The sequence below is a fragment of the Coloeus monedula genome (assembly GCF_965178545.1).
Source record: "Coloeus monedula genome assembly, chromosome: 15".
NCBI classification, from domain to species: domain Eukaryota; kingdom Metazoa; phylum Chordata; class Aves; order Passeriformes; family Corvidae; genus Coloeus; species Coloeus monedula.
The window spans coordinates 244,767-271,910 of record NC_138795.1 but is presented as its reverse complement, the minus strand read 5'-3'; the positions used below and the strand labels follow the sequence as shown (position 1 = coordinate 271,910).

Genomic DNA, 27,144 nt, shown 5'->3' with positions numbered 1-27,144 from the left:
GCATTCAGTGGAAGTAAAGCAATTTTACAAAGATTCCCCTGACAATATATAGCTCAATAGTTGTAAGAAGAAGAAATGCTGAAGGCACACTCCCCATGCTGTGCTCACCTTTGCTGGGTAGGCAGGTGGTTTTTAATACAAATGGGTAACACAAATCAATGTTAGTTATTCACTCCAATTCCACGTATTTCAGCCTCGCAAAATACAACTGCGCTAAAATCCCTCTCCATCTTGCCAAGACCATTCCCAAATTGCTTCTGTCTGGAGATTCCCCCTCAGGTACTGAGGGGAGAGAATCCCATAGAGGAAAATGCAGGGGTGAAGGCAGGGGATGAGGAGCTTACCATTACCTTGTTTTGAGGAACTGCTACAAGACTTGATGCTTTGCACCTGTGGAGTGACTGGCCTTGGTAAAACACTCTACAGGTATCATGCGTGCTGTGATGCTGGGCCTGCTGCAGCTGTCTTTACAGTTCAAGGGAGTTCACAGCAGTGCAGATCCTCTGGAAAAGCATTGAGTTTATATATCCCCCACACACACCTCACCCGTAAGATTTTTCCACTTTCATAGTCAATGTCCCAATCTCTAAATCACTGTATCTCCACCACTGTCATGGCTCCTTCCTCTGTCATAATCTGTCTTGTTGATCCCTACCTGATGTTCATAAAGACAAATATGCAAAAGCAGGATGGGAAAGGCAAAAGAATCTTTCATCTCCTGGGTGGTCCTAGGAGTGCCACAACCCTCTAGCAGGCTTTCTGGGACTGTAAACCACATTTCAGCTCCTGCTAATGCTTCTCATCCTCTCTAGGGGGAACTGGACCCCTGTGTGCTCTGGGGACCAGCCATTTTGGAGCAACAGTGAATTCACTGAGTGAAACTCATCTTGGCATTGTAGTTAGAACAGCCTTCCTGGGCTCAACAAAGTGACTCCAAAGGGATTTACACCTGCTAAACCTTAGATGTTATGTAAAACAAGAGGAAAACCCATTGAAGGAGATTGGGCCAGAATGGGGGGGTGGAGGGTGGGGGGAGAAAGGGCGTGGGGAGGGAAGTGAAGTCTTGACACAGTCCCTAAGGGATCCATGTAAATTCCCCTGCAATGACATCAGTCAATTGTGCAGCTGGGACAGTTGTGTCAGCCCTAAAGACAGCACACAAATGTTTATGTTGTTTTGACTATTAGTCCTGTTCAAGGAACACAACAGCGAGGTGTGCATCAGCTCAGTGGAGAGCGAGAGCTGAATGGGACCCAGCAGCCCATGGAGACAAGATGACTGCAAGTGAAAAATGGCAAATCTGCTAGAATTTTAGGAAAAATACGGAGTTTTGACCTTAAGCATCTCACTAGCTTTTCTAACCAGCCAATACCTGCCCTCAAATTAGGCCAAAAGGACGTAAGTGTTATCAGCAAATGTTCCTGTTTTATTTTAGATAGTCATGACTCTTCTTCTTCTCTGTGTGTAGTTCTCCCTTTTCTACTTTGAGAAGAGGGAAGGAATGGCTGCTCTGCAACAAAGAATGCAGTCCGCCTTTGAATACATTGCAGACCTCACTGTGAGGCTACTCAAATACATTTTTCCTTTGCATGCAGGCAATGAAATGTTACAAGGCACTGGAGATACTTTCATAGGCTCCGAGACAAAGGGTTCATGAACATTACTGGAATTCCGATGTCAGAATAATAGGGGATTTTTTTTTTTTTCTGTTTTGGGAGATGCTTATTTCAAAAGATACTGCTACATATTTGCAATCCCTGCAAAGCCATTTCTTGTCTGTAAGGTCTGTAAGTCTATGTTTGCCTTCCTCTCTCTTCTGTGCTGGCATATCAAACCATGCGGACAGTCTCAGGAAGCACACACCGGCATTTTTTCCCAGGGCTAGGGATTTCCTGTTCTAAGTTCAATTACAGTGCAATTAAAATTTTTCATAGGAATCATCCTTTTATTTTCTAATGCAAAATATGTCCCAACCATAAACAGAAATTCTTTTTTTAGCATTTTTTTGAATATTTTCATCATTTGCATCTACTGCTGAGAGCTTTTTTAAACTTCAGGGAAAAACTATTTTCAAAATGCAAGACCATTTAAAAATCAGGAAGACAACATTTCCTTATGAGTTCTAATATTAATGAAAATTTTAATTTGTACTTCTTGGGATGCATGCTCTACTGCAAAGACTTTACTGCATGCTTCATCTTAGAAGAGACAGGATTAGGAAAAACTGTTCAGTAGCTGAATGTCATGAACACATTTTTTTATAAAAGTGAAGTAAACTGAGCAAGGGATGTCTTTTGAGGCACCCTCTGGTTTCTTGTTTTTCTTCTACCACAGCCAGTACCACTATTGGTAAAACTAGGACATATAAGCTTCTTACCAATTCTGTAGCTGTACTAGAAGAGGCAAATACTCACTAGAGAACCAACTCCATACCCACACTGGTGGAAAATGTGGGTGCAAACTGTATATACAGAAAACTCTGAACCTCTTATTGCCCAAGTTTTTCTCATATGCTGCACAAGGACATTATTTCAGTAGGGATAGGAACTGAAAAAGGACCACAGTACAGGCAAATGGAAAAAATTCATACAGACAGGTTCTTGCAAATGTCACTATCAGTTCCTGTGATTTTTCAAGCTGCACCTTAAATCCAAGAATTTTTTTTATTTGGAATCTCCCTCTAGGTTGACTGCTTGTTCTGGACTCATGCTTCTGTGGTACAGCAAAAGACACAGTCATATAAAGTTATTTGCTATACTGTGTACTGTGAAAATACTGGCTTCTTAAAATTATTCTGTCCATAATTCGGTTGTCTGAGAACAATTTCTGATTTTTTTTCTCCATTATGAATAAGCAAGAAACTGTAAAGTTAAACTTTCACCAGTCACAGCCACTTAAAACATCTCGCAGCCATACCATGCTGTACCATGGTTCTCAGAAATCCTGCAGTAGGAACACAATTAACTATGCAGTTATAACTTAAGGTGTTTAATGATCGCTGGGTCAAGGCAGTATGTTTTAAATAGCAGCAACTTGATAATGATATTGACTGTTGTCAAGAGCTGTCATCACTGATCTGTCCACATTTCTCTTAATTCTTTTCTATGAGTTGTTCCCCATTCAAGCCAATCTCCATGTATATTGCTAGCCCATGGAAACATTCATTTTAAGGTCTGGCCGAACAAGGACGCAGTAGATTCCAGTTGATGTGGATAATTCTGAGAGTTGTCTCTGCATCAGCACAAAACTGCAAATGAAGGCTTTGATCTAGCTGAAATGAAACGCAAAGTAGGGGCTTCTCCTTAAAGGGAAAAGAAAAACCTACCAAACTGCACCCATGCCACTTAATTGTAATCAATACCTTGAATTGTACCTGGAAACATTTGTAACAACTGAGCTGGTACAAATGGTGGAAGGGCATTGTGGATACAAATATTGCTGCTAGCAAGAATTTTTCTTGCTTCTTTCCAGTCCCGTGAGATACTTTTCTCTCTCACGGAAGATATTTGTAGAGTTCTATAAACTATGAACACCTGCGACTTTGCAAAGCCTTGTTTATAGTACAGTAGAAAAAGATTTTGACAATGGATGTTCTAGGATTTTAGCCAATCACCCGCAAGGGGTGGCTGATCCTTTGACCAATTAGACTACGAAGAAGAAAGTCTAAGGAGTTGTAAAACAATTAAATAAAGGAATCTTGCTGCACAATTCCTGCCTGCTGGATCTCTCTTCTCCTCCCTACCACTGTGGGACACCGTGATAGGGCATGGCAGAACACCTTTCACACAACTGTATCTCAGCTTGTCTCAAGTGCAGAGCAGAGGAATTATTCATTGGCACAGCTGAAGCCAGAACCAAGAGAGACAGTGAGAAATTTAATGGTATGGGTCTGTCCCCAAATCAGAAAATTCTGCTCTGTCATTACATGTTCTTGAGACTTTAACATTATGTTTTCTAGGCTATGTTCTACTTCTGTTATCCTGGATGAAAAGAAAAATTGTCCTAGCCCAGTATCCTTATTCTGGAAGTGGCTAGCCACAGAGGGAAAAATGGGACCATTATAGTTCTCTGATTTATTTCCTCATCTTCATATTACTTTTTGAACTCTGAACTTTCAGCTGCCAAGCATACTGTGACAGACTTCTTTACAATCTATATCCTGAACTATCAATTTTTGTTTACTTTAAGCTTATCACATGATAATTGTTTATATTAGACAGTGAACAATAGCAAGCTGTCTGTCCATCCGTCCATTCTATGACAAATTTTTTAGACCTCTCCAATACCTCCTTTTAGCAGTGTCACTTCCTGAACCAGAAAAATCCTTCCATCTCTCTGTCTCTCCCTTCCTGTCCCTCAGCAGCTGATCATTCTTCCTTGCCCTTCTTTGTATTTTTCCTGCTGCTGGACACAGAGCTCTACCTCTTTTAACATCCTGATCTATTTCCTGAGTGTTAGTTCAGAGCCCATCATAGTGTGTTTACATTTGAGGTTATTTTAACTGTTTTCCATCTGCATCCTTTTGCAAACATCAACATTGAATTTCCCCTGCAATTCTCTTGGCTATTTGATACTGTGAAATTCCTTGTTAGCTTTTATTTTTACAATTATGAATAGCACAGTATCACCAGCAACTCAGTAGTATGACAACCCCCTACTGTGAACTATTACAAATTGACAACAACCTGCTGAATTCGCTGACTCCAAACATCCACAAGAACACACAAGGATGTGATCCTCCGCTCTGTGCAAGAAGTGCTAGCTTTGAGGAAATAAATAAAACAGTCTTACCTTTCCAAGAGGCACATTGACATCAAGGCCAAAGAATAAAGGCAAGAGAGAAGAACAAGAATAGAAATAGAAACTGCAGAAGAAAAATAAGATTGTGTAAAAATTAAAGGTAACGGCTTTGTAAGCATCAGAATTATTTTTGCACTCTGTAGAACAGTTAGAATAATTATTCATTCAGAAAACACTGTTATTTCCCTAGTTACTTCTGTAAGTACCACACCACCTCCCAGGCTTAGAAAACAGATCCCAATACTTTTGTTGATGGATTACAATTGGCACCATATTGAAAGCCTGAGGTGTAACTGTCACATCGTGATACCCCCATGGGTTGACAAGTCATAAAGCCGGATATCAAAAATAGCATGTGTAGTATTTTTAAGTGTGTTAAAAAACAGTATCCGCAACCCATGCTAGAAATAGCCTGGATATTAAAAAAAAAAAAAAAAATATATATATATATACACAAACATATATGCGCATATATGTTTATAGGTATGCACACACACACACATATCAAACACTCATCATTACATGTTTGATAATGTAATGTAGTATTTTAAGATTAAAGTCTGTATGCACTGACACAAACTGAAAAGAAAGGACAGTGGACCAGCACCAACAGGTGCAGCTGACTGAGCGGAATAGAAAGGTCATCTAGTTCAAGAGAACTGGAGCACTCCTTTCAAAACAAAGTTCATCAGTGTGCTTCAGAAACATAACAGAACCAACCTTTTCCTCCAGATCCTTAATTTGTCTCTTTTGGATGTCAGTTTTATCTTCTAAATCTCGGATCCTCTGGAAATCAGAAAAGAAACATCTACACTAAATTCTCAGTAAATCTGTTCCACTGAACAAGTAACTTAATGTTCCAAGTGCCAAAAGCCTAGAAGTAAACAAATACATTTCTGTGGTAGGGATAATCTTGTGTCGTACTGTGACTCCATCCACTCATCCTGCCACATCACAGCTTTAGCACATGTGCAACTGCTCAAAATATGATCCTGCATATATGGATATATATGCATATATGCAAAACTGGATCCTTAAATGCTGGAAATTAGTATCAATGATTGATCTGTTTCACATTATCTATTTATTAATCCTGTTGATCTATTTATTAATAGATGAAAAGTGTAAGATCATGGTTATAATCTTTAGAATTCTATCATGATTCATTAAGATTTCTCACAGTTTGATGTGTTGAAAGAAGATTAAAGTGTTATCATTAGATCCAAAATTATAAATGTATACAATACTATGAATGTATTGATTCTGTGGTGAGTGAAATATATGTAACTTATAGACAAGGTGTGTATTTTTAGCAGAGCTAGGTACTTTGAGAAAAACTATGTAGCATGACTTAAACTTTTGCCTGCATGGGAGGAGAAATCCCCCAGAACAGAACTCCTAAGTACAAAAAACGAGGCCTTGAACCTCAGTACGTTTTTTTAATTAAGTCAGGTCATAAGAGAGCTGTCCAGCAAATAGCAGAAATCCAAAGAGGCAAACCAGGAGACGCCTGAAGGCCCCAGCACCTGGAGAATAGATGGCACCTGTGACTGTCTTCCTCCCTGTCTGGGGATGAGATGACTAGCTTATGGCAGCTTTCAAATTCTATGGAACCACAAAATCACAGAATGAGTCAGGTTGGAAGGGACCACAGCAGTTTACCTGGTCCCACCTCCCTGCTCAAGCAGTGTCATCCTAGAGCATGTGGCACAGGATTGCATCCAGATGGGCTTGGAATATCTCCAGTGAGGGAGACTCCACATCCTCTCTGGGTAATCTGTTCAGTGCTTGGTCACTTGCACAATGAAGAAATTCTTTCTCATGTTCAGGTGGAACCTCCCGTACAACAGTTTCTGCCCACAGCCTCCTGTCCTACTGCTTGGCTACCTCCTCCTTCCTTTGCCTTTCAGCCACTTCCAACCCTGCCTGCAACTGAGGCTGGCTCAGAACTGTTCTGAGAAGCCAGAACTGCTGTGGCAGTGTCCCTCAGGGCAGTGTCCCTCAGGGCAGTTGTCATGTCTAAAATCATGAAGCTTTTTCTGTGGCAAAGGCTTGGCAAGAAAAAAATAAGGGTGGACCCAGTCTCAAGTGCCCAACTCAGGATCAGGAAAGACTGTGAGAACTGAGCCTTCCTGTGAACCAAAACCCCCTAAGTGCTGGGGATGTGCTCCTTCTCTTACTCCCATAAACATCCGAGTCAGATCTGTTTCATGGTGCAGCTCTCACATTATTCAACGTGCTGTGACAGTTTGCCTTTTGCTCTGGGACCACACAGCTTGCAGAGCAGCAAACATCGGTCTTTCAAGGTGAAATGCAGTACCCTATCTCAGCAGTGAAAAGTACAAATGCCCAGTTGGGAGGGACAAGTAGTATCTGGAAAAACAGACAGCTTTCCTGTGCCATATGAGCCAGCAGCCCATTTCTCTTGTGCCCAGTCCAGTAACTAGGGATGACCATTTTTATTACAAAGCTAAATCCATGCAGACATCATTCTGGATGAAAACATTAGGCTAGAATTTTAAAACTCAAAATATGCCAAATCAATCTTGCACGAGCTAATATCACGTGTGCTTGCATGCACAGAAAAGACACAAAGTATGAGACAATTCAAAAAGCTGGATGCCAGGCTCCCTCATGGCCTGGAGCTTGCCTAAATTTGACCTCAGACTGTGTTCTTACACAGAAAGGCTGAGTAGATACCACATGTCTGCGATTCCTTCTTACCTGATGAGCCTGCTGGAGCAGCTCCATCCTCTCCTGAAGAATCTGGCAATCATATTCTCTGCTTTTCCTCAGCATCTGACGTCTCAGCTTTTCTACTGCTGTCCTCAGCTCTTCCTGCTGTTTTTCAGTCAGTAGTTCCCCAAACTTTATCACTGTTTCTTGCTGCAAAGCATTGTACAAGGTGGCTTCAAGCTCCTGGATCCTCTGGTTGATGCAATACCAAAAGTCAATTAGAGATGAAACATGGCTTAAACCACATTGGGAACTGGGGGGTTGGTGGCAGATTCAGGCCCCTGCATGAGAGGCAGTCCCTGTGCTCAAGTGTGCAAAAATGTGAAGAACTGAACTCAGAAAATGGTTCCATGTTTTGAAAAGAAGATACGAACTTTTATTTTTTAAAATATTTTAATATTAATTTTCACTGAAATCCTTCACTTTTACTCTTTTTTATGGAGTTAGTTTACAGAGATAGAGTTGGATAGAATTTTCATATCTGAAGTGTAAATTATTTCACCAATTTTAAAATTTCAACCTATTGCACTAAAAAACTCCAGTTGGACAAGCTGCCATTAATGAGCAATATCTGCCTTAAACTGACAAGAGTTTTCAGACTTCAGGGGAAGTCTTTTTAAGACATGAAAAGTCAAGGTATTGTGTTGAAGCTGTGCAGATTGCATGCTAGTACATCAGAAGAATAAAGAAAAAACAAATTTTAAAACCCCCAGTATTAATAAAAAAGCAAAAATCTCTCTTCCTGATTCAACAAGAGTCTGTGTGCTATTGCAGAGTTGGCCAGTATGTGCTGCAGAATTTCCTTTGTACATACCATGTATGCTTGGTCAAGAGCTTGCTTCCTGTAGTCTAATTCTTCCTCCAAATAACCTTTTATTTTGCAAAACTGCTCCTACAATGAAGGATCATTTAGACAGAAAAACAAATTATTTACTCCAAATACTTTAGGAAGTTTTATTAAATCATTTACAGATATCTAATTCAGTAGGACAAGGAGACTGGTTTTTGACTGGTGCTTGGCAGAAATATCTCACTCAGCTAGAAAAGAAGGAAGGGCAAATATAGCTGTAGATTGCTCTTGTATGTGAATACATCTGATCTACATGAAACTAAATCCATCCTGTCTGTTGGCTTCAGTGGTATTGCTTGGCATTTCAGTAGTGAAATTTAGGGTGTTCTGTGTTATTTTTCTAAAGATACCTCCTCTGGCATCAGGAATTACTCTTTTTGTGCTTTCTCTTATTTTGGAAGAGGTGTAAAAGTGCACTAAACTAAACAGGAACTAACCAGACATCCACATTCACATTACTTGGGGGCAGCTGTGTGCTTTAACTTATCAGTCCACCTTAAGCTGAATAGACTTAAGTACAGACATACCACAGGAACAGAACAAAAGCCACTACAGCTGTCTAATTCTTGTAGTTACGCTTGATCATCTTGTAGGCTACTGCCATTAACTAGAGTAAGAACAGGGTAAGGTACTAACTTTACTTAGTATGTAATGAAAGCCAACAGTGTTATAATTCAGTAATTTTTCACATGCTGGTCCTGAATAAAACACAATACAATAGCTAATGTTTAGACTGTGAATCTGATGAGGTAAATAATGTGTGCATCTTTGAAAATTTTTGAGAAACATTTGAACCCTCTGTACTTATTAATAAACAGTCATCCTCATAGAAAGAGAGAAGAAGTTTTTAAACTTTTACCATTTCTGTTATTCTGCTATTGCATGTGAACTGGACCAGGAACAATTTTATGGATTCACCAAAAATCAGAGAAAGGCTGCGTAGTTCATTTGCCAATAGATTCCTAGCTATTTTTTGGCACATCAGGTAAGTGTGACACAACCAGCATTCCTAAAATGTGTAATAAGGAAAGTTTTCTTACCATATCACTTTCCAGTTCCATCATCTTCTGATGCAGAGCAGCTTCAGCTCCCTCAATCTGCTGGATCCACTGGAGAGAAGACAATGAGAGCTGTAACCTGCTGTGTTTTCTAGCACACAAGCAGTGGCAAGTGGGATATCTACAGCATCTTGTTAGTCTGTTTTTAGCAGCCTGTTGCTACTGCTGGGTTCATCTTGAGACTGTTTGTGACAGAGGCAGCCATGATGTCTGCAGGTAGTACTTGGCAGGGAAGCAGCAAGAGGATTGCCACTGCTGGGTCACCAGAAGACGGAGAAGCACAAGCCCTGGGATGGACAAGGAACCCATTTCCCATGGATAAAGGCCTACAATGGGGCTACAGCACCTCAAAAATAGCCTAGCTGACTTTATGGCAGTTCTGTTTGCAGAGGAGGGATTGTTGAGCAGAGTCCTTGGAAGTTATCATGTTGAAAAAACTGTGTGCTGCATTTGAGCCTTAGAGAGCAACTTTAACCAACCCCCACTTTTTTCCTAATATTTGAAACAAGGAACATAGACATATACTTTCAGTGAAATTTTGGCATGCAGATCCCTTTGGAAGCTTTAGAAATCCCAAATTTTATCTAATCATGGCTTAAATTTCTGATGGTTTCCCATTCAGTTTTCAATTGCAAGTTTTGTTTCATATTATTTTTGTATTTGTAGTTTTTTCTACGGCACAGCTTGGGCCAGCTCAGTTTGATATTTTTGCTGCTTTAGCAAGGTGTTTGGGACTGTGCTGGCACAGTTTATTTTATTTGGGGAATCACTTCCAACACTAGGAAATTTAACAATATTGATGACAACAACAGGGAAGAGAAAATGTGTAGATGAGGCTTTAGGTAATACGTGAGAAAAGCAAGCACGCAATTTACCTTTTCTGCCAAGGACAATACCGTGGAAGCCTGAATTATGGCCACTTGTTCTTCATTCCTTAAATTCTGTGAAGAGAAAGAGAGGAAAGAGAAAAATTGGCAGCAGTTTCCTGCATGAATAAAGACAATCCATCCTACGGACCAGCTCCACAGTTTTCAGAGGATCCCTGTAGTACTGAGTATTCTGTTTCCATTGAAACATTCAGAGTCTGTTAACACATTAAGAAGACCACTACTTTTGCCTTTCTACATTATATGGATTAACTGTATCATTCGTTCCATTACATCTTAAGACAAATGTAAACTAAAATTAGACCCATTTGTTTGTCTTCATGGTAGTTCTACAAAGCTGAATTTCCATCAAAGTTTTTGTAAAAATAGGGCTGATTTACATCAGCACATGAATAGACAATTACGATCCTTGGTTTTTATTTCTTATAAACTTTTTTAAGACATATCTAATGTTGGCCAGAGATACAGGATCTCTTTTACGTGGGCAGCTATGCCCTCTTAGAAAGCCACAGGGAATTTGATAATTCTTGCCTATTTATGTAACTGTTTGAAGGAATCCTAGTCCTGATGAAGAATGGTTTACTCAGACTGCCAAACTCATTCATGTGTTTTCCTGAGTGAATGGGGGGCAGTTGGGCCCAGTTCCAAATATCAGTGGTCTTTGGACGTTCTTTCCAGTCTGCTAAACCATACGTAAAAGATGCATAATTTAACAAATATCTTAGAAAATAGTCATAATTCTACATATCACTTACTGCACTGTACAAAATGCAGCTTGTAAAGAGAAAATATCTCCCATTTCAACTTACCCCATTATCACCTAGGATGTCTAACTGCTTTATGAGGTCTGGGATGCTGACATCCTGCAAAGAGAGAATAAGGTAAAGACATGGCGTGCACCTTTTATCATGGCTGCAATATCCATCTAGTCTATGAACCACATGGAAGTCAGCCATTTTGTTTTACCCTATGGAAATGCACCATACATTGATTTCAGTTGCCTTTGAACCAGATTTTATCATTACGGTAAGAATTTTGAGTTTAATTGAACTGTGTCTGTCACCACACTCTTACATTAGACTGAGTTGAAATGCCTAAAGTTTAGTGGAGTTATTAGTAATGGGTTATATGGGCAGCACCCACCACTCCTGTAGGGAGAAGCACTGCTTTACAAAACTGACCTACCTTAACCCCTTCCTTCATGCAGTAGATCTGTAAAGCACTCACACCATCTGAGAATGGGTGAATCTGGAGATTAAATGGTGGAGACCGTCTCTCTCTTTCCTGCAAATAAATTCAAAAGATGCTAGAGAATGTATTCGGATGAAGCAGACACACACAGAAAATGCCATAGCTACTGTTTATATCATGCTTGGCTTGCATGCTTCATTTTACAAGCCAAGGAATGAAACATCTAGACCTAGTCTGAAAAAGTGAGCCAAGTGGGACAGAATCCTAAACCCAAGGTAACTGTTTAACAGGCAATTATTTGATAAATTACGTCAATTTGCAAATTGGCTGTGGACAGGCTGTCACCTAGCTAAGATTCAAGTGATTTGCTTTATGAAGTGCTGAACAACTATACATTTTTGTAAATACTCCCTTTAGAAACAGGTGTTTGACTTTAGACCATTGGGAGACTCAGATTACACATTTTCCTCATCCTGGTATGTTGTACATTCTAACATCTGTGGAAAACAATGTATTGAAAGGAACTGATCAACTTAGCTATTTATACACCTTTATTGCTTAAAGTTTACAAATATTTGTCCAGTTTTAAAGGACCAGAGACAAAAATTAAAATTTGAAGATGCTATGCTATTTCTCATTCCTTTCAGGTAGTCAGGCAAGCACGGAAGTGAAGATAAAACTTCACTTCCACACACATTTTTGGTTTATGAACATGTAATTCACTTGATCAGTTCAGCTCCCTGCCATATGGAAACACAGCTGTCAAGTAAAACTGTGGGACAGTTCAATAAATAAGGGGCAAGTCTGACACAGCATTAATTTACGAGACCCAGGAAAGGCTCTGTGTGGCAAGTGTATTTGGCCTTGGACAGCAACTGAAAAGAACAACTGAAAAATAAACCAGCTTATACTGGAGACGAGAGCAGGTGAAGTTGTGGTTGGCTGGTGCTCCAAAGAAGTGTCTGTAACTAGAGGCAGTCTGGGAAGAGGGAGCTTGAAGTCCCACAGAGGCTTCTGGAGCTTCTACATCAATGTCCAGTGTCACCTGAGAGACTGTTTGTACCCACTGCAGGTCATGGAAAAGCTGCTCAACAGGGAATGTGTCCAGTGCCCGCAAAAGGAACAGCACTCGCACACGGGCAGACAGGCATCTCCAAGTATTAGAAAAATCATGCCCACAGGCGTGGTAACTAAGAGCTAACTCATGTTAATCAGCTAAGCTTACCTGTGGACACTAGGCACCTGGCTCAGGGTGAAGTGAACCAGCTGGGTATGGAGCTTACTATTTCCAGGATATTAGAGCTGACATATTTCAGCTCACAATGAAAAATGCTGGTCCTGATTTTTTACTCTGTTTTATTGCTACAAAATTGTGTAAACCCTTGATTAAAGTTGGTGTCCAGTGCAAGTGCATTCATTTAATTTCTACCAGATCTACTGTTAGAAGTGCATCCATCACCTCCAGCTCAAGGTTGCGGAACTCCAGCAGCTCGTTCTGGTCTCGCGCATCCTGCAGCTCCTGTTGCAGACGGTTGTTTTCTGCTTCCATTTTCTCTATCTAACAGAAATATGTTAAATCATGATCTGTGTGACTGTTACAAGAACCATGAACTATTAGGTGAGTAGTAGTTGAGGTAGCATAGGCTGTGCAAAATCTAAACCCTAAAGATGTCTCACAGGATCCAGATAACCCTTCAGAGTGAACATGCAAACCTTTTGAACATACCTTGTCTAAAAGCTCTTGGTTCCTCTTAATGAAAAGCTGCTTGTCTTCCACCCAGTGTGAGTCCTGTTGGACGAAGCAGTAGTATTACAGAATAACCAAATTCCATGAGGCCTGGCACATTTATTGAAAATTGGAGCCACAATATTCAGGCTTTGAAATCCTACAGGAACAAGCTGTCTTTTATAGAACAAAAACATTTTAAGTTTACAAAGCTGTAGCAAGGCTTCTGAACTTGCTGGATCTGCTTGTTCACTGACTGGCAACATTACATCTCATGGAAGTTTATACTGAAATTGTGCTAGGTATTTTGTAAGCAGAGCAGGTAAGATACAAAACAGGAAAAAAACCACACAAGAATTACTTACCTGCCCTTTCTGAGCCAAAGTTTTCTCCAGATCTTCTATTTTGGCTTTATACCTCTGGACTTCAGCTTGAAGTTGCTCCTGAGCCTGTTGAAGTCAGGCACCGCATTAAAGAGTAACAAAATCAGCAATGTGACTGGTATTAAAAGGAAACCAAAACCAGCACAGCCTGGGTTCATGCTGTCAGTTCCACTGAGTGAGAAACCATTAGAAAAGTTCTGACTCAGTGATATTTTGTGCCACCCCTTAGACTGGCACAAAGATGACACAAGGGAACAGAGCTGTGGATCAGCCCCAACTCCCCACCCAAGCCTATTCCACCATGGATTGCATCAGAGCAGCAAAATACAAGCTCAGGTATTGGGGGGTGCTCTGCTCAAAGACCTTGATAAGGGGCAATCCCTAAATTACAAAAAAAAAGTGCTTAGTTGATCAGAGTGGCAAAAGGTAGGGAAGAGGCAATTTTAACTGCCAGGAGGGTCTTCAAGAGCAGACTAAACAAAGTACTAAACAAACTGATACAATCTTACAGCTGACTGCTGCGAGCAGGAATTTGGGCTGAAGGCCTGAGGTGCTTTCCAGCCTGAATGATCCTATAATTTTATTAGAGGGACATTTTTAGCCTTGGAAGGTTTAGTGTAGCCTGCGTCACATTAAAATTTGAATGTAATTTGCATTTCTCTGTTAGAAACATTCAGATGTTCCTAAAGTTGGTGTAATACGTGCCTTTGTGAAAACCCACAGGCCTTCATTTGCCTTTAAAACCCAACCCTATCACACTTAGGCAAATGATAAGAAAACCCCTGTGATTCTGTGTCAGGCTGCAGAGTTGTCTGCTTTGGCAAGCCTGCCTAACTGCAGAGTTTTCAGGTTCAGGTGGAGGACAGCTTCTTGTAAACGGGATGACTGTGCTCATTCTTTATTGTCACTCTCTTTAAAAATGTACTCAGCAAACAAGTGAACAGACATTTCTCAGTGTTCTGGATGCTGTATGTAGCTCCATTTCATTGTATGTCCCTTTGAGGGGTTTCTTGTCCTGACAGCAATGAAATACTGTTACTCTCAAAACAAATACTGACCCTGGCTTCTCTTTCAGCATCTATGACCCCTCCCGTCTGTTCCTGCAGCAGTGCATACGCTCTCTGCAGGGCCTGGTACTCCTTTGTCAGCTGCCGAAACCGAAGCTCTGACTCTTCTGCTGCTAAACCCTGAAGAATAAGAAGGAACATGTCTAAGCCACGGAGAGCAAAGCACTGTCAAAGCAAAGAATGCAAATGTGATTTGTTAAGCACAGTAGTTGGTTTACAGGTCTTGATTCAAATAGCTTTTTGGATCACAGTGAGCTTGGTGTCATTTGAAATTTAAAAAAGGGGAAATTATACAGCACTCATATCACAGAATCAGCTGAGTTGGAAGGGATCTACAAGGATCATTGAGTCCAACTCCTGGCCCTGCAAGCACCAGCCCCGAGAGTCACTGAGAGTGTTGTCCAAACACTTCTTGAACTCTCTCAGGCTTGGTGCTGTAACCACTTCCCTAGGGAGACCATTCCAGTGCCCAACCACTCTTTGGGTGAAGGACTTTTTCCTACTATCCAACCTAAACCTCACCTGACACAACTTCAGGCCATTCCCTCAGGCCCTGTCACTCATCACCACAGATAAGAGATCAGTGTCTGTCCCTCCTCCTCCCCTCATGAGGAAGTTGTAGACTGCAATGAGGCCTCCCCTCAGTCTCTTCTCCAGGCTGAATAAATCAAGTGACCTCAGTTGCTCCTCACACAGCTTCCCCTCAAAGCCCTTCACCATCTTTGTTGCCCTCCTTTGAACACTCTCTAACAATTTAATATTTTTCTTGTATTGTGGCACCCAAAACTGCACACAATATTCAAGGTGAGGCCACCGCAGTGCAGAGCAGAGCAGGACAATCCCCTCCCTTGACTGGCTGGCAATGCTGGGCCTGATGCCCCCCAGGACATGGGTGGCTCCCCCAGCTGCCAGGGCAGTGCTGACTCATATTCAACTTTCTGTCAACCACCGGGTCCCTTTCCAGGTGCTGCTTTCCAGCATCTCATTCCCCAGTCAGTCTGTAGATCCAGGCTACCCCATCCCAGGTGCAGAATCTGGCACTTTTGCCTTGTTGAACTTCATCTGGTTGGTGATGGCTCAGCCCTCTGATTTGTCGTGGTCTCTCTGCAGGGCCTCCCTGCCTCTGAGGGAGTCAACAGCTCCTCCCTGTTTTGTATCATCTGAGAACTTGCTCAGTATCCCTTCCAGTCCTGTGTCCACGTAATTTATGATGAGACTGAAGAGCACAGGGCCTAAGACAAAGCCCTCAAAACCCCACTAGTGACAGGTAACCAGCACGATGTCATCCCATTCACTATAACTCTTTGATATGTCTTCAAGCTAAAAGAAATGCAATAGGCTTGTTTTATTGAAAGGGGAGAGGAAAAAAAATCACCTCAAATTGCAGGGTAGTCATAGCTATAGACTCTATGGACCAGATTGTGGAAGAAACTCTCAGCATTTCAGTATATGAGTAACCAAAATTAAGGTCAAACTTAAGTATTTATCATTCAGTATGCACTATAAAAACCTAAGTGCTCTTGAGAGTCTGACCACTTGTTTTGAAAGTCATCATCTCCTGAAAACCTGTAACTTGCCTGTGGAAAGAGTCAGATCTTACCTCATCCAGATCATCATCTGGAGTTGCTGGTGTCCTGTCTGTTCTATATGAGGCCACAGAGGATGTTTCAGAGTCCATAGAATCATCATCATACCCAAAAACTGTATCCATGACATGTCTCTACAGAAGGAAAAACATGATTTCTGAACCTTCATGTAAACTTGTAGCATGCATTTTGGAGAGGGGAAGAGGGGGGAGTTGCTAGTTACTTAAAAGACAAGGTGTGAAAAATGAACAGTGGGCTACACCTGCAATCACCATCTTCAAACAAACTCAGTGGAAACCCATTGAAGATCAGGTCTTGTGCTGGTGGAGAGTAAGTTTTCTGAATAATTTTTCTGAGGGTCTGTCTCAGCCTAACTGGAAAACAATGTGAGCAGCAACATGCCAGAGGAAAAGTCTCTGCCCTTGCAGGAAGGGAGAATTGTTTGTTAACCACAATGCTCTTCAGAAGATATCTATCAACATGCAGATTAGTGTGCAAAAGTAACACCATAAGGAGCTGAAAACTTGTGTAGAATAGGAAGCCCTCCTTCTTCTCTCACAGACACTGCTGATACTTTTAATGTCTAGGTGCTTCTCTCGCTGATATTGCCACTGGACCATGTGAGTGAAAGCTATGCTACTACAAAACTAACGTGAAGGAACTTTTATTGCATCTTTCCAGGACTACAGTAACTGGCACATGTTATAAACAACTGCTCATGCTCCACAGTTTAGTTGTATGCCTGACACCTTGCTACCACCAATCTCTGTAGCCAAATTAAATCAAATTAAAACTGTGAGACATGCCCTGTGAAGATACAGATGCTTGACCCTGCAGGCTTGGTTTCAGAGTACAGATTTGAACATTTAAATACTTGGCTTATGGATAATTCTGAAGACAAATGGATCAACGAGCAACTAAGATGCGCTTCTTATTTGTAACATTTTTCACTTTGCTGACTGGTTAAAATCTTCTAAACCTGGAGTTTGAATCACACAAAAAACATTTACCAAAGATGTCAATTAGCTTTTGCATATATTGTAATTTTTGCTCATTGTGTTGTCAAGTGAAGACAATTGCCATATTCTCCAGTGTTATAACCTCTGATGAAAATACTATTAAGTCCTTGTTGTGTCTGCTGTATACTGCTTCGCAACCCACATAGAAACAATGTGATGACACAGCTAGGATTCATTGGTCTGAAATTCCCAGTGTGTAGACAGTGCTGTGTTACTTTCACAGAACACAGCTGATGCACTAAGGGATGTCCTTGGAGAACTGAGAGCAACCAAGCAACCAGTATTTCCACTTTTTGGAGGTGGGACATGAATGTCGCAAAGTCATGCTCCACATCTAGCTGATAAAGGAGCTGTGTGAACCACTCCTGACTACTCAGCTCTAAAATTGTTGTAAATTATACCAGTTTTGGACCTAACCCAATTCAGGGTGATACAAAGGTTAGTCAAAGGGATGCAGAACTGAGCAGGAGAGAATGACACAGTATCTCAGGCAGAAATTTCCACTTGAAGAATAGAGATGCACAAGGATTTGGCTTTAGCCCATATGTGCTGTAAAAAACAGATTGCAGAAAAAAGATGGGAAGGTCTCTGGAAACGTAAATACCTCTCAGCATTACAAACCCTGAGACCAATACTTACAGAAACCAAATGGAAGGACAATTATTACTATTGGTGGGGGGGAGGACGACAGATGGGATGGGAAGCCCCATTTTGCTGAAAATAAAATAGCTGCATACCCTTAACTGAATTTCAAAGTGGATTTAAAAAGCTCTCCCAAAGTAACTAAGGAATTTATAAACCTGATCACTAAAGCAGATTGTTATAATCCACAAAGCTCTCTTTAATCAGATTGCTAAAGTGTGTTTTCCTACAGAGCCTACTTGAACTTTGTAAATGAGAAACAATTTTTCATCTTACCTTAATTGGTTTTGAGCTCCTTTTATGCTTTCTCCGACGAATGAGTTTCTCCCTGTCCTGGAAAATAAGATTTAAAAGTTATTCTCGCTTCTCTTCTTTGCAGCTGTTAGACGGCCAACTATACAGAGGAAACAAATAACAGAACTTCCAGTGACTCTCTCCATATGTTTAAACAAGAATCTAATTCCAGGTAGAAGGAAGGATTCATATCCAAATCTGTATGTGTGTCAGCTGAAAACCACCTAAAAAAAGCCCTTGTGCATTTGCCTTGAGCAGCTGCCAAACAACAGGAGCTGATGGATTGCCCTCTAAAATCACTGGGAGGCCTGATGCCTGGGTTTGGGCACTGCACAAGGTGCTGTCTGCCTTCCCTGATGAGGAGATGCTCAGGAGTCATTAAATGATGGGAGTGTTGATCTCACTACTCCTAGCAAGGATGTCTCAGAAGAGCCTGTTTCGGAATCTTTCTCTTTCTCCTCAGTATCATAATGGAAAGTCAGCTGACAAAGGAATTGTCAGCATTAAATGACAGAAGATCTGGAAACCCACTGTCTAGCTGTACATGCTTTGCCAGCACATGATAAGACACTGTGGGCCAGCCTCTTGTTAAGGAAACTTTTTAAGCATGACTTAGTTATAATGGTAAAACACTCGGCACAGCCCTGTCTTGTGAACATGTAGGTACCTTCCCAAGCTCCGCAGTTCTTAGTTTGCATTCCTTTCTGGAGCTCAATTCACAGTGCTATGCTTTGAGTTGTAGGGGCTGATCCTCCACTACAAATTCAGTAAACTGCACACATGCACACCTACAGCTAAACATCTGCTGTTTAAAAAAGAAGGTAAGGTATTAATGCTCAGACCTCTAGTTACAAGAAGAAATACTATCAGTAGTAAACTGTAAACAGCAATCATTCCTAATTTTCCAGTGCTCTGAACATACCCTTGTTAACTCATCAATTATGTTCTGCTGTTCTATGACCTGAAGCTTTAAAAATTCCGTTTCTTGTTCCTCATTAGCCTGATCCAGGTCATTGAGAGATCTTAATTTCTTTAGAGGAGGATGTGATGTTATTTTTTCTCTCTGTGGTAAGAAGAAAAGATAAAAGAGATAAAATAAGATTCAGCAACTAGAAGACCACCTTTCAGCTAAAAACTAAACACTACCTTTCATTTAAGCTATATAGACCTTTAAATATGTTTCAGCTACACTGTTTTTTAATTAATGCCCATCAGCGCTTCTTAACAATAAAGTAGCACAGCAAGGCTGAGTTCTTTAACCAGAACAACAAAGCTTTATCTATTTAGTTACCATGTGGCAACACAGTCTCTGCAGCCCTTAAAGGTCACACACCATAGCTCTTCCTTAGCCATGCATCAAGATGCCCCCACATGTGGCAAATAGAGCTGAACCTGTCCAGTGGGTAAGCAAATAGTATCTGCTCTCATGACCCCATGTCCTTACTGATACTCAACGTAGGACCATACACAGTGAGGCAATGGACATGCTTTACTCATGTGAAAGACATGCATCCAGTTGGACAAGGAGGAAAGGCAAAAACTGTGGTAACAGATATTTTAGCTACAGGTCAATATCCTGCCTGCTCCTGAGCATATGTGGAAAAAGAGATGGCTGAAACCTGTGAGAATTACTCTAGCCACCCACAGCTTGTTAACTTTCATGGTTTTGGCATCCATAATGTGAAGAGCAGATGTCAGGGAGCTAACTTAGCACATATATGCTGTCCACAGATACGCACCAGTGGTGCTGCCCACTGATGTCTAATGCATGCAGATTCCCAAGTCCTTCCTCTTTGCTGTGGGAGACCCCAAGGGACAGTGATCTGCACTACCACAGCTGTGGAAGAATAATTCTGACCCATGACACCTGCAGTAAGTTTATCTGTCTTCTAGGCATGGGTAAATTGCAAAGTCTTAAAGTGGATTAACTGTGTAACACTAAAGTCTTTTGTCTGTGAGACAAGAAAGTGAATCTGATCATCTCCGCCCAATCACCAGGAAAGCTGCTTCCCACTGCAGGGCACTTAGCCTGCTCAGGACAGTGGCTACTACAAGTCAGGGCAAGGTCCATGAACACCCATAGCAGGGAAAGTTGTCTCAGTCTGCCAGCTTACATCTGGCGACCCAGAACATCCACCTCCTTTTTCATTAATGCCAAAGCAACATCAGTGCATGTGTAGGAATATAGGGCCTGGAAGAAGACTGATAAGGCAATCCCATCTGAAGGATATGGAGACATAACTGCTTTGACCCCACTTCATATAGCCCTGACATGGGAAATGTATAGCCCTAACCAAATTTAAACACCACCATTCTCCCTTTCCCATATCCATCTACCATGTGTATGTTTGATGGACAGATTCTATGTGCCTAGTGTCATATCAGAAGTTTACTTTGTCATCATCAGCTCTAAAAAGAATGTGTGCATGATGCAAGAACATCATGCTGGCTGAAAACATCACTCTTAACAGCATCCTTTTTGAGTTCCAGACGAAAAATAGCACAGCAGGACATGCCTCAATGATATAACTATTTTTTCCTCTTTTTTTTGAAACAATTGAAACTCAATATTCTAACTTTGAGAATAGAATTAAAGACTGTGATTAAGCATTCATGTAAATATATTGCCCATGTATGCATAATACACAATATTATGGTATGTAAAACTATAATAATACAGACCTAACCATGGCTGTATCTTAGCAATAGTATTACATGTAATATACAACACATATTCTCCATTTATATACATCATGCACTATGCAGATGTGGCCACCAACACATAGATCATCCAGTAATCCTCATTTTGCTCTTCAGTACCAACCATCTCTATATTTTCTTTAGTGACTGCTTTGAGTTTATCTTCCATGCGCTGCAAAGACTGCATAAGTTCATCATTTCTCTTTGTGAGGCACTTGTTCTTTTCCAGAAGAGGTTTACATTGTTTCTCAGCTTCTCGGACACGCTTCAACTGGATTGATAACAGCAATTAATAATTGTCATGAGAGACACATGAATATACTTGTAATTTGCAATCTTGACATATATTTTGCAATTATGACATAAAGAACATTCAAGCCGGCTAAACTGATATGAAAGGAGTGCATTAAGATTTCTAGCTCAGGAATAAAATAAACCATCAAGAGTTGAACTTATCCTCATCCTTAAGTAGAGAAGTAGGAATATAAACAGGTTAAATAGCCAGGGTCCTGATTCAACACACAGATATCACCACAGTGTAGAAAATCAGATAAAGGGATCAATTCACTGGTGTCAATTCTTCCTAGACTCAGTACTTAACTATTTTCAACCTGGTCAAATACTGGACTACAGACCTTACAGACATTATTTCATTTACAAGTTAAGTCTCACCATACACTGTTGTGTGCTTAAAAGGAGGGAACAGAAGCATTCACACAGGACCCTATAAGCCTTGCTGCCTTGACTTCTGCTGTGATTTTGTACGCATGTACCTTCAATGAAATTATTGTTTAATTCTAGAATAAAAAGTCCTCCTCAGCCTCCTGAGTGATGGGCCTGATGGATGGACAAGGCATATTCATCACCAGCTTTATCCTTGGATCCTCCCCCTCTTTGTCTTTCCCCATGGCTCTCAACCTCCTTTGTCTGCCAGTGCAAAAGCTCACATACCAGTTCATTTCGTTCATCAACAAGCAATGTGTTCCGGTCTTCCAGCTTCCGTATCGTGGCATTCAGCTCTGCTATCCTCTTCTGGTTTCTGCGCAAGTCCTGTACATGGGCAACAATGTCACGCAGTTACTGGTTTTACTGGTTCTCTTCAAAATACATGCTTGGGAAAAGAATCCTTAAAAATCACACACCAGTCAACTTAAGCTGTCATCACCAACAAATTATCTTTAGGGACTTTTACAGTACTGAGTATGTTGGCAAATATATATATATATATATGTACACACACATAATTTTTTTTTTTTTTTTAGGAAGAAGTATCTGGTTTGGGGGATACTTTAATTGAAAATTTAAGCCGCTTAAAAAAATTAAGAGAAAACAACCAAACAGATGATAATTTTTTATGAAGGAGATGAAAAAGCTAAAAGATTCTAATTTTTATTGCCTTTTCCTATTGATTGCTTCCATTTGCTGAGCCACTGCATCAGGTGAAGAAGTCAGGACAACCCTTTCAGTATCCATTACAATTACTTTCTTATTCCTCATTTGTATATATGTAAGTATGCTTTTATATATACACTAGTTGTGTAAACATCTTCAGTTTAGTCACACAATGGGTGACATGCATGCTTTGTGAATGATACCCAAGAGCTGTCTGTGGGAAGACAGACAAAGAGGAGGATCTCCTAAGAGTCTCACAGATTCTCCACCCCCAGCCTTCTCCTTGCCCCTCTGTGCTCAGCCTCCTAATTCTTTCTGGTTTTGAGAATGCATGTTATCCAGGTAGTTATGTTCATTGGTGATTCTTTCAAAGGGGCACTGATTATTTAAGATGTGTTGTATTTGTGAATAGAACAACTGATGAAAACCAACAGTACAAAGCTTTGTCCAACTAGCATGCCCTCTGAAGACTCTATGGACATTAACTTGTCTGTAGTGATTAAGTGGGAATGTTTTCCCAGGGCCTGAGAAGGTATGTCAGCAAGAAACACACATCCATGCTTCTGTTTTGCAGGGACCAGTAAAACCTGCATACAGGGCTGCTGCAGTGCTCCGAACCATCTCCGGCTCTTCCAGGGATCTCTCTCTTGGGACTGCTCATGTTACACTCTGCCTCCTTCACCAAAAAGAGCTGTTCATCCAGAGCTTCCTTCTGCAGCTGCAGCTTCTGCACATAGCCTGTCTGTGTCTCCAGTTCTTTCTCCAGTGAAAATATGATCCTGTCTTTAGCCTTGATCTCATCCATCTGAATGAAAGAAACACCAGAACAATATTACTGTGTGAAGGCAACAGCATTTCTTCAACTTATATTGTATGATTTACTTAAGAACAGTGATCACCCCTCAAATCTGCTCTACCATACTGCACCAGGCCTGTAAAACAACACAGTCTGAGCCATACCCATAATTTGGGACAGGAGCACATTCATTGAGCATTCTAGCAACACAAGAATACACCTCCAGGATGCAGACTGTGAATTGGGGGACTTGTATCATTCTTGACAGTTTAAATTATCATTTCTTTTACTTAATTGTGAGTTCTTGAATTCCAATTTTCAAGCTAAACTTTCTACCGTTACAAGCAGGTCCAGCTCTCCACATGACAGTGTGCTCTGGTTCTAGCCAGGACAAGGTTAATTTTTGCAGTAGCCAGGAGGGGCATGGACCCAGAGGTTTTTCTATAGCATCTAATGTCATTTTCTGGGAATGGGGGAAGGGCTCCCTTCTGGATGAGGATAGCATGGCTGCGGTCAGGTCATGGGCTGCGTGGTGAGCATTTTGCATGTAAGTCACTCTCCTCTCTCTTGTATATGTTTGTTATTAATATTGCAGCTGCTACTGTTTGTTTTCTTATTTCATTGCTGTGTCCAGTAAATTGGTCTTACGTCAATTCATGATCTCATCTTTACCTTTTGTGCCTCCAGTTCTCCTCTCCAGCCCACTGCATGGGATGGGGATGGGGAGTGAGGAAGCATCAGCATGGTTTTGAAAGTCTAAGTGGGAGCAGAAATTGGGGAGTACCATTCCTAAACCACGACACAGGGAAACAATGCAACCTGCACCTTTGCTGGTGTGGGCCTCTTTTTGTTCATTTTCCACAGTAATTACTGAAGGCTACACCAAGGCCAACCCAAAAGATATCTCCTCTCCTGCCATGGTTTATTATGTTTAGGATACCATAAGAGAATCTGGAGAAACCAAAAAACTGCAAACGCAGATGCAAATGCTTTATCTTAACCATCTGCACCTTGCATGTATTAGCAGATGAGGCAGCCAAATCCTTATGGATTAGGCCAATCACTCTCCTAATTTAAGATGTTAACTGCCATCACAGTGCTATAGCTGACTCTCTGTGATCTACTTATTCCTGACAAATGACAGTGAGAAATTTGTAATACTTTTTCAAAGTGAGTTGCACTGCAGAGTTCTGTTACGCAGAAACAGCTAAGAGACACAAAAGGCAAACTCAGTGCAGCCTAAGAGAACACATGAACTGTTTTGATTACTGACCAGGCGTCGAATATCCCTTTCACTCTCCCATTTGATCTTGGAAATGGCTTCCTGGTGGGACTGATGCTCACTCCGAAGATCGCCCGCCTTGATCTTATCGGCCTGGATCATATTGTTAAGGGCCTCATCTACCTGCTTTTTGGCAGACTTCAGTTCAGTAATTTCCTGCAGAAGCTTAAGGCGCTCAGAGTCAAACTGTTTTCTGGCTTCTTCACGAGCCTCAATAGTCAGCGCTGTCCGTACTTTATCACTGCTCCCATCCCGCAGTGCACACAGCGCTGACTTGAGGCGCTGGATTTCACTGTCTCGGACTTTCACCATTCTTGTCATCTCCTGCTCATGCTGTTTGATGAGGTTCTCCCTAACAGCCTGCAGCTCCTTCATTTTCTCCTCATGGAGTTTGGCTTTTAGCTCTGTGATCTGCACGGTCTGCTTGCGTTGCTCCACTTCGCGGATACGCTTTGTTTCTTGAGTCTTCTCTCTTTCAAGTTTAGCAACCTACATTGAGATAAAATGAAAGTCATCTGATACCAACGTAACATTATCAAAACAAGCCCGCCCAGACACATCCATGTGACATTGAGAAAGACCCTGATGAAACCCCAGACAATCCTCCACACTCCTAAAACAAAATATAGGCCAGCTTCTGAGGCATTCACATAGATTACATTGCCTTTACTCAAACAAAAAACCCTGTCTTCTCCAGGTGTCCTGCCTCTCATGATGCTACATGTACTTTTAATATTTCCTTAGGAAATAAGATTTCACGTATATGTGTACATTTGTCTAAAAGCTTTTTAACCCAGCAGTCAAATTCACCAGAAAATTGGAGGGCTCAGAAACAGCAACATTCCTACAACTTTACATACTGCTCCATTTGAGGGCCAGAGGTTTCTCCAACTTGTAGCTCAGTAAAATGGAGTATTTTCCACAGAAGCCACAGGACATCCACAGTAAATGTTATGAGTTGGGAAAGAATCAGACCACTGTTTTAGGAACGAGTTGTGTGATACCACTTTTTCCACGCATTTGTCTTCTTCAGCAGACACTTTTACTTAAAACCAAACGCTCACTCACCTTAGATTTCTCCTGATGCAGCTCAATTTGAATGTCTGTTAGTTTAGTCCTGAGTTCCTCATTGGCAGCCTGCAGGGCAACAATCAGTGCCTCAGGCTTTTCGCCCTTGCTCCGTCCTTTTTTTGACATGGTTTCTTATCAGCGAGAGTCCACGTGTTTATTTCAAATATGGACTGCCATCTTTTTCTGTTCCTTTCAGTGCCAGTTAGTTCAGCAACTACTGTGTGACATTCCTTGAGGTCCTGGACTCAGCTGCTTTAGAAGCCCTGTGGGAAATAAGAAATACTATTATTTGTCAGTGGACAGTGCAGCTGGACAGCTCACATGCTTAAGAACACAACAGAGAGCTCCCATCTCCAAACACTGCAATCTTTGTCTGAAAACCTGCAAGGGAGATCCCAGAACAACCATGCTTCTGAACACCAGCCTGGCACACTTGTGGGAATTCCATGTTTGCCCTTTTTCTGTTCTCAGAAAGGGGCAGGGTGCATTGAACATAGGAGTTCATTTACCATAAAGATTAGTGCTGTTGGGAGTACAGGACTAGAAGGGACGGGTTATTTAATCCAATCCTTGCAGTCTGAGGTAACCACAAAGCAGACATTATAGTCTCAAGGATCTACCAACAATATCATTCTCATCCCCTTCCCAACCCCTGATCCCCTGCAAGATCCAGTGCCAAACTCAAAGACTCTCCACAACACTCCTACCATCTGTCACGGGAGGAAAGGGCAAGTGAAGTCCTCATAAGCATTCCAGGTCTCTGTAGAAGCAGAAAACTAGTAACATGCAAGGGCCTGTTCAGACCAGAAATTGTCCCCACGGAGTGAGAAATGAGTGCCTACGCCTTTTGGAGGATTAAGATCCTAATTTACAAATGAAGCAAGAAATTACAATACCACACCATAATCTAGCAATTGGGGGTTTAACATCTGGTTATTAACAGTATAAAATAAAATTCTGGACATTAGATGAACATCATCATTATCCCTGTACTCATTTAAATTTGATAGCATTATTATTCCCATTTCTGGCCACTAGCTGAGAGAATGTTTGGAGATCTGGTATATCAACTTGGAGATGGGCAAAGCACTGAAACATTAAGACTGCAAAGAAAGGGACAGAGCATAGTGTAGTGGTAGTGGTAAAACTTTCCAGCAACAACGATCAGTGCTCCAATGCTAGATTCCAGGCAAGCTTTCCTGCATTATCGTCAGGTTGCACATTAATTTTTATATTTTATTTGCTTTAGGTACAAAACATAAATAGAATCATAATCTCCTCTGTTAAAATAGAAGTAAAGAGACCTCCAAATAGGAAAGCCAGTTTAACGCAAGAAAAACTTGCATGCATCAGTAGAAGGAAGGACAAGAATAGAACTTAATTTCCCTGTGTTTCAAGAGGGAATTCTGAGGCTGTTCCACTAGATCCAACCAGTCACCTGAAGGCATTTCCCGTGGCACTTTACTCACCCCTGTTCTTCTCTAGAGTGCTACAATGACAGCATCAGGACATTTTGACAGCAGCTTAACACTAAGGCTGATAGAGAAGGATCACTTGCAAGCTGTAGGCCACTTTCCCTGTCATGTTCCAGCTGTGGAGTGCTGTTTTGTACAACTGAGAGCATCCACAAACCTGGTTTAGCCAGAAAATCATATGGGATTTGC

At 41.2% G+C, this 27,144-nt stretch overlaps 1 protein-coding gene across 2 annotated transcripts; it reads right to left on the bottom strand.

The window, feature by feature from the left end:
- Positions 1–4,813: 4,813 nt before the first annotated feature.
- On the bottom strand, positions 4,814–25,606 carry JAKMIP2 (janus kinase and microtubule interacting protein 2; the record flags this gene model as incomplete). Of its 2 annotated transcripts, XM_082291265.1 has the most annotated exons (20): positions 4,814–4,864; positions 5,521–5,586; positions 7,525–7,728; positions 8,351–8,428; positions 9,427–9,495; positions 10,320–10,385; positions 11,141–11,194; positions 11,517–11,615; positions 12,982–13,080; positions 13,249–13,311; positions 13,614–13,697; positions 14,690–14,818; positions 16,299–16,418; positions 18,222–18,278; positions 19,162–19,302; positions 21,064–21,210; positions 21,891–21,989; positions 22,927–23,136; positions 24,401–24,898; positions 25,478–25,606. In XM_082291265.1, 20 exons carry the CDS (start codon positions 25,604–25,606, stop codon positions 4,814–4,816), a joined length of 2,463 nt encoding a protein of 820 aa, XP_082147391.1. The 2 variants fall into 2 exon arrangements, with proteins under 2 accessions (XP_082147391.1, XP_082147392.1); XM_082291266.1 differs by lacking the exon at positions 13,249–13,311.
- Between the last annotated feature and the right edge of the window lie 1,538 nt (positions 25,607–27,144).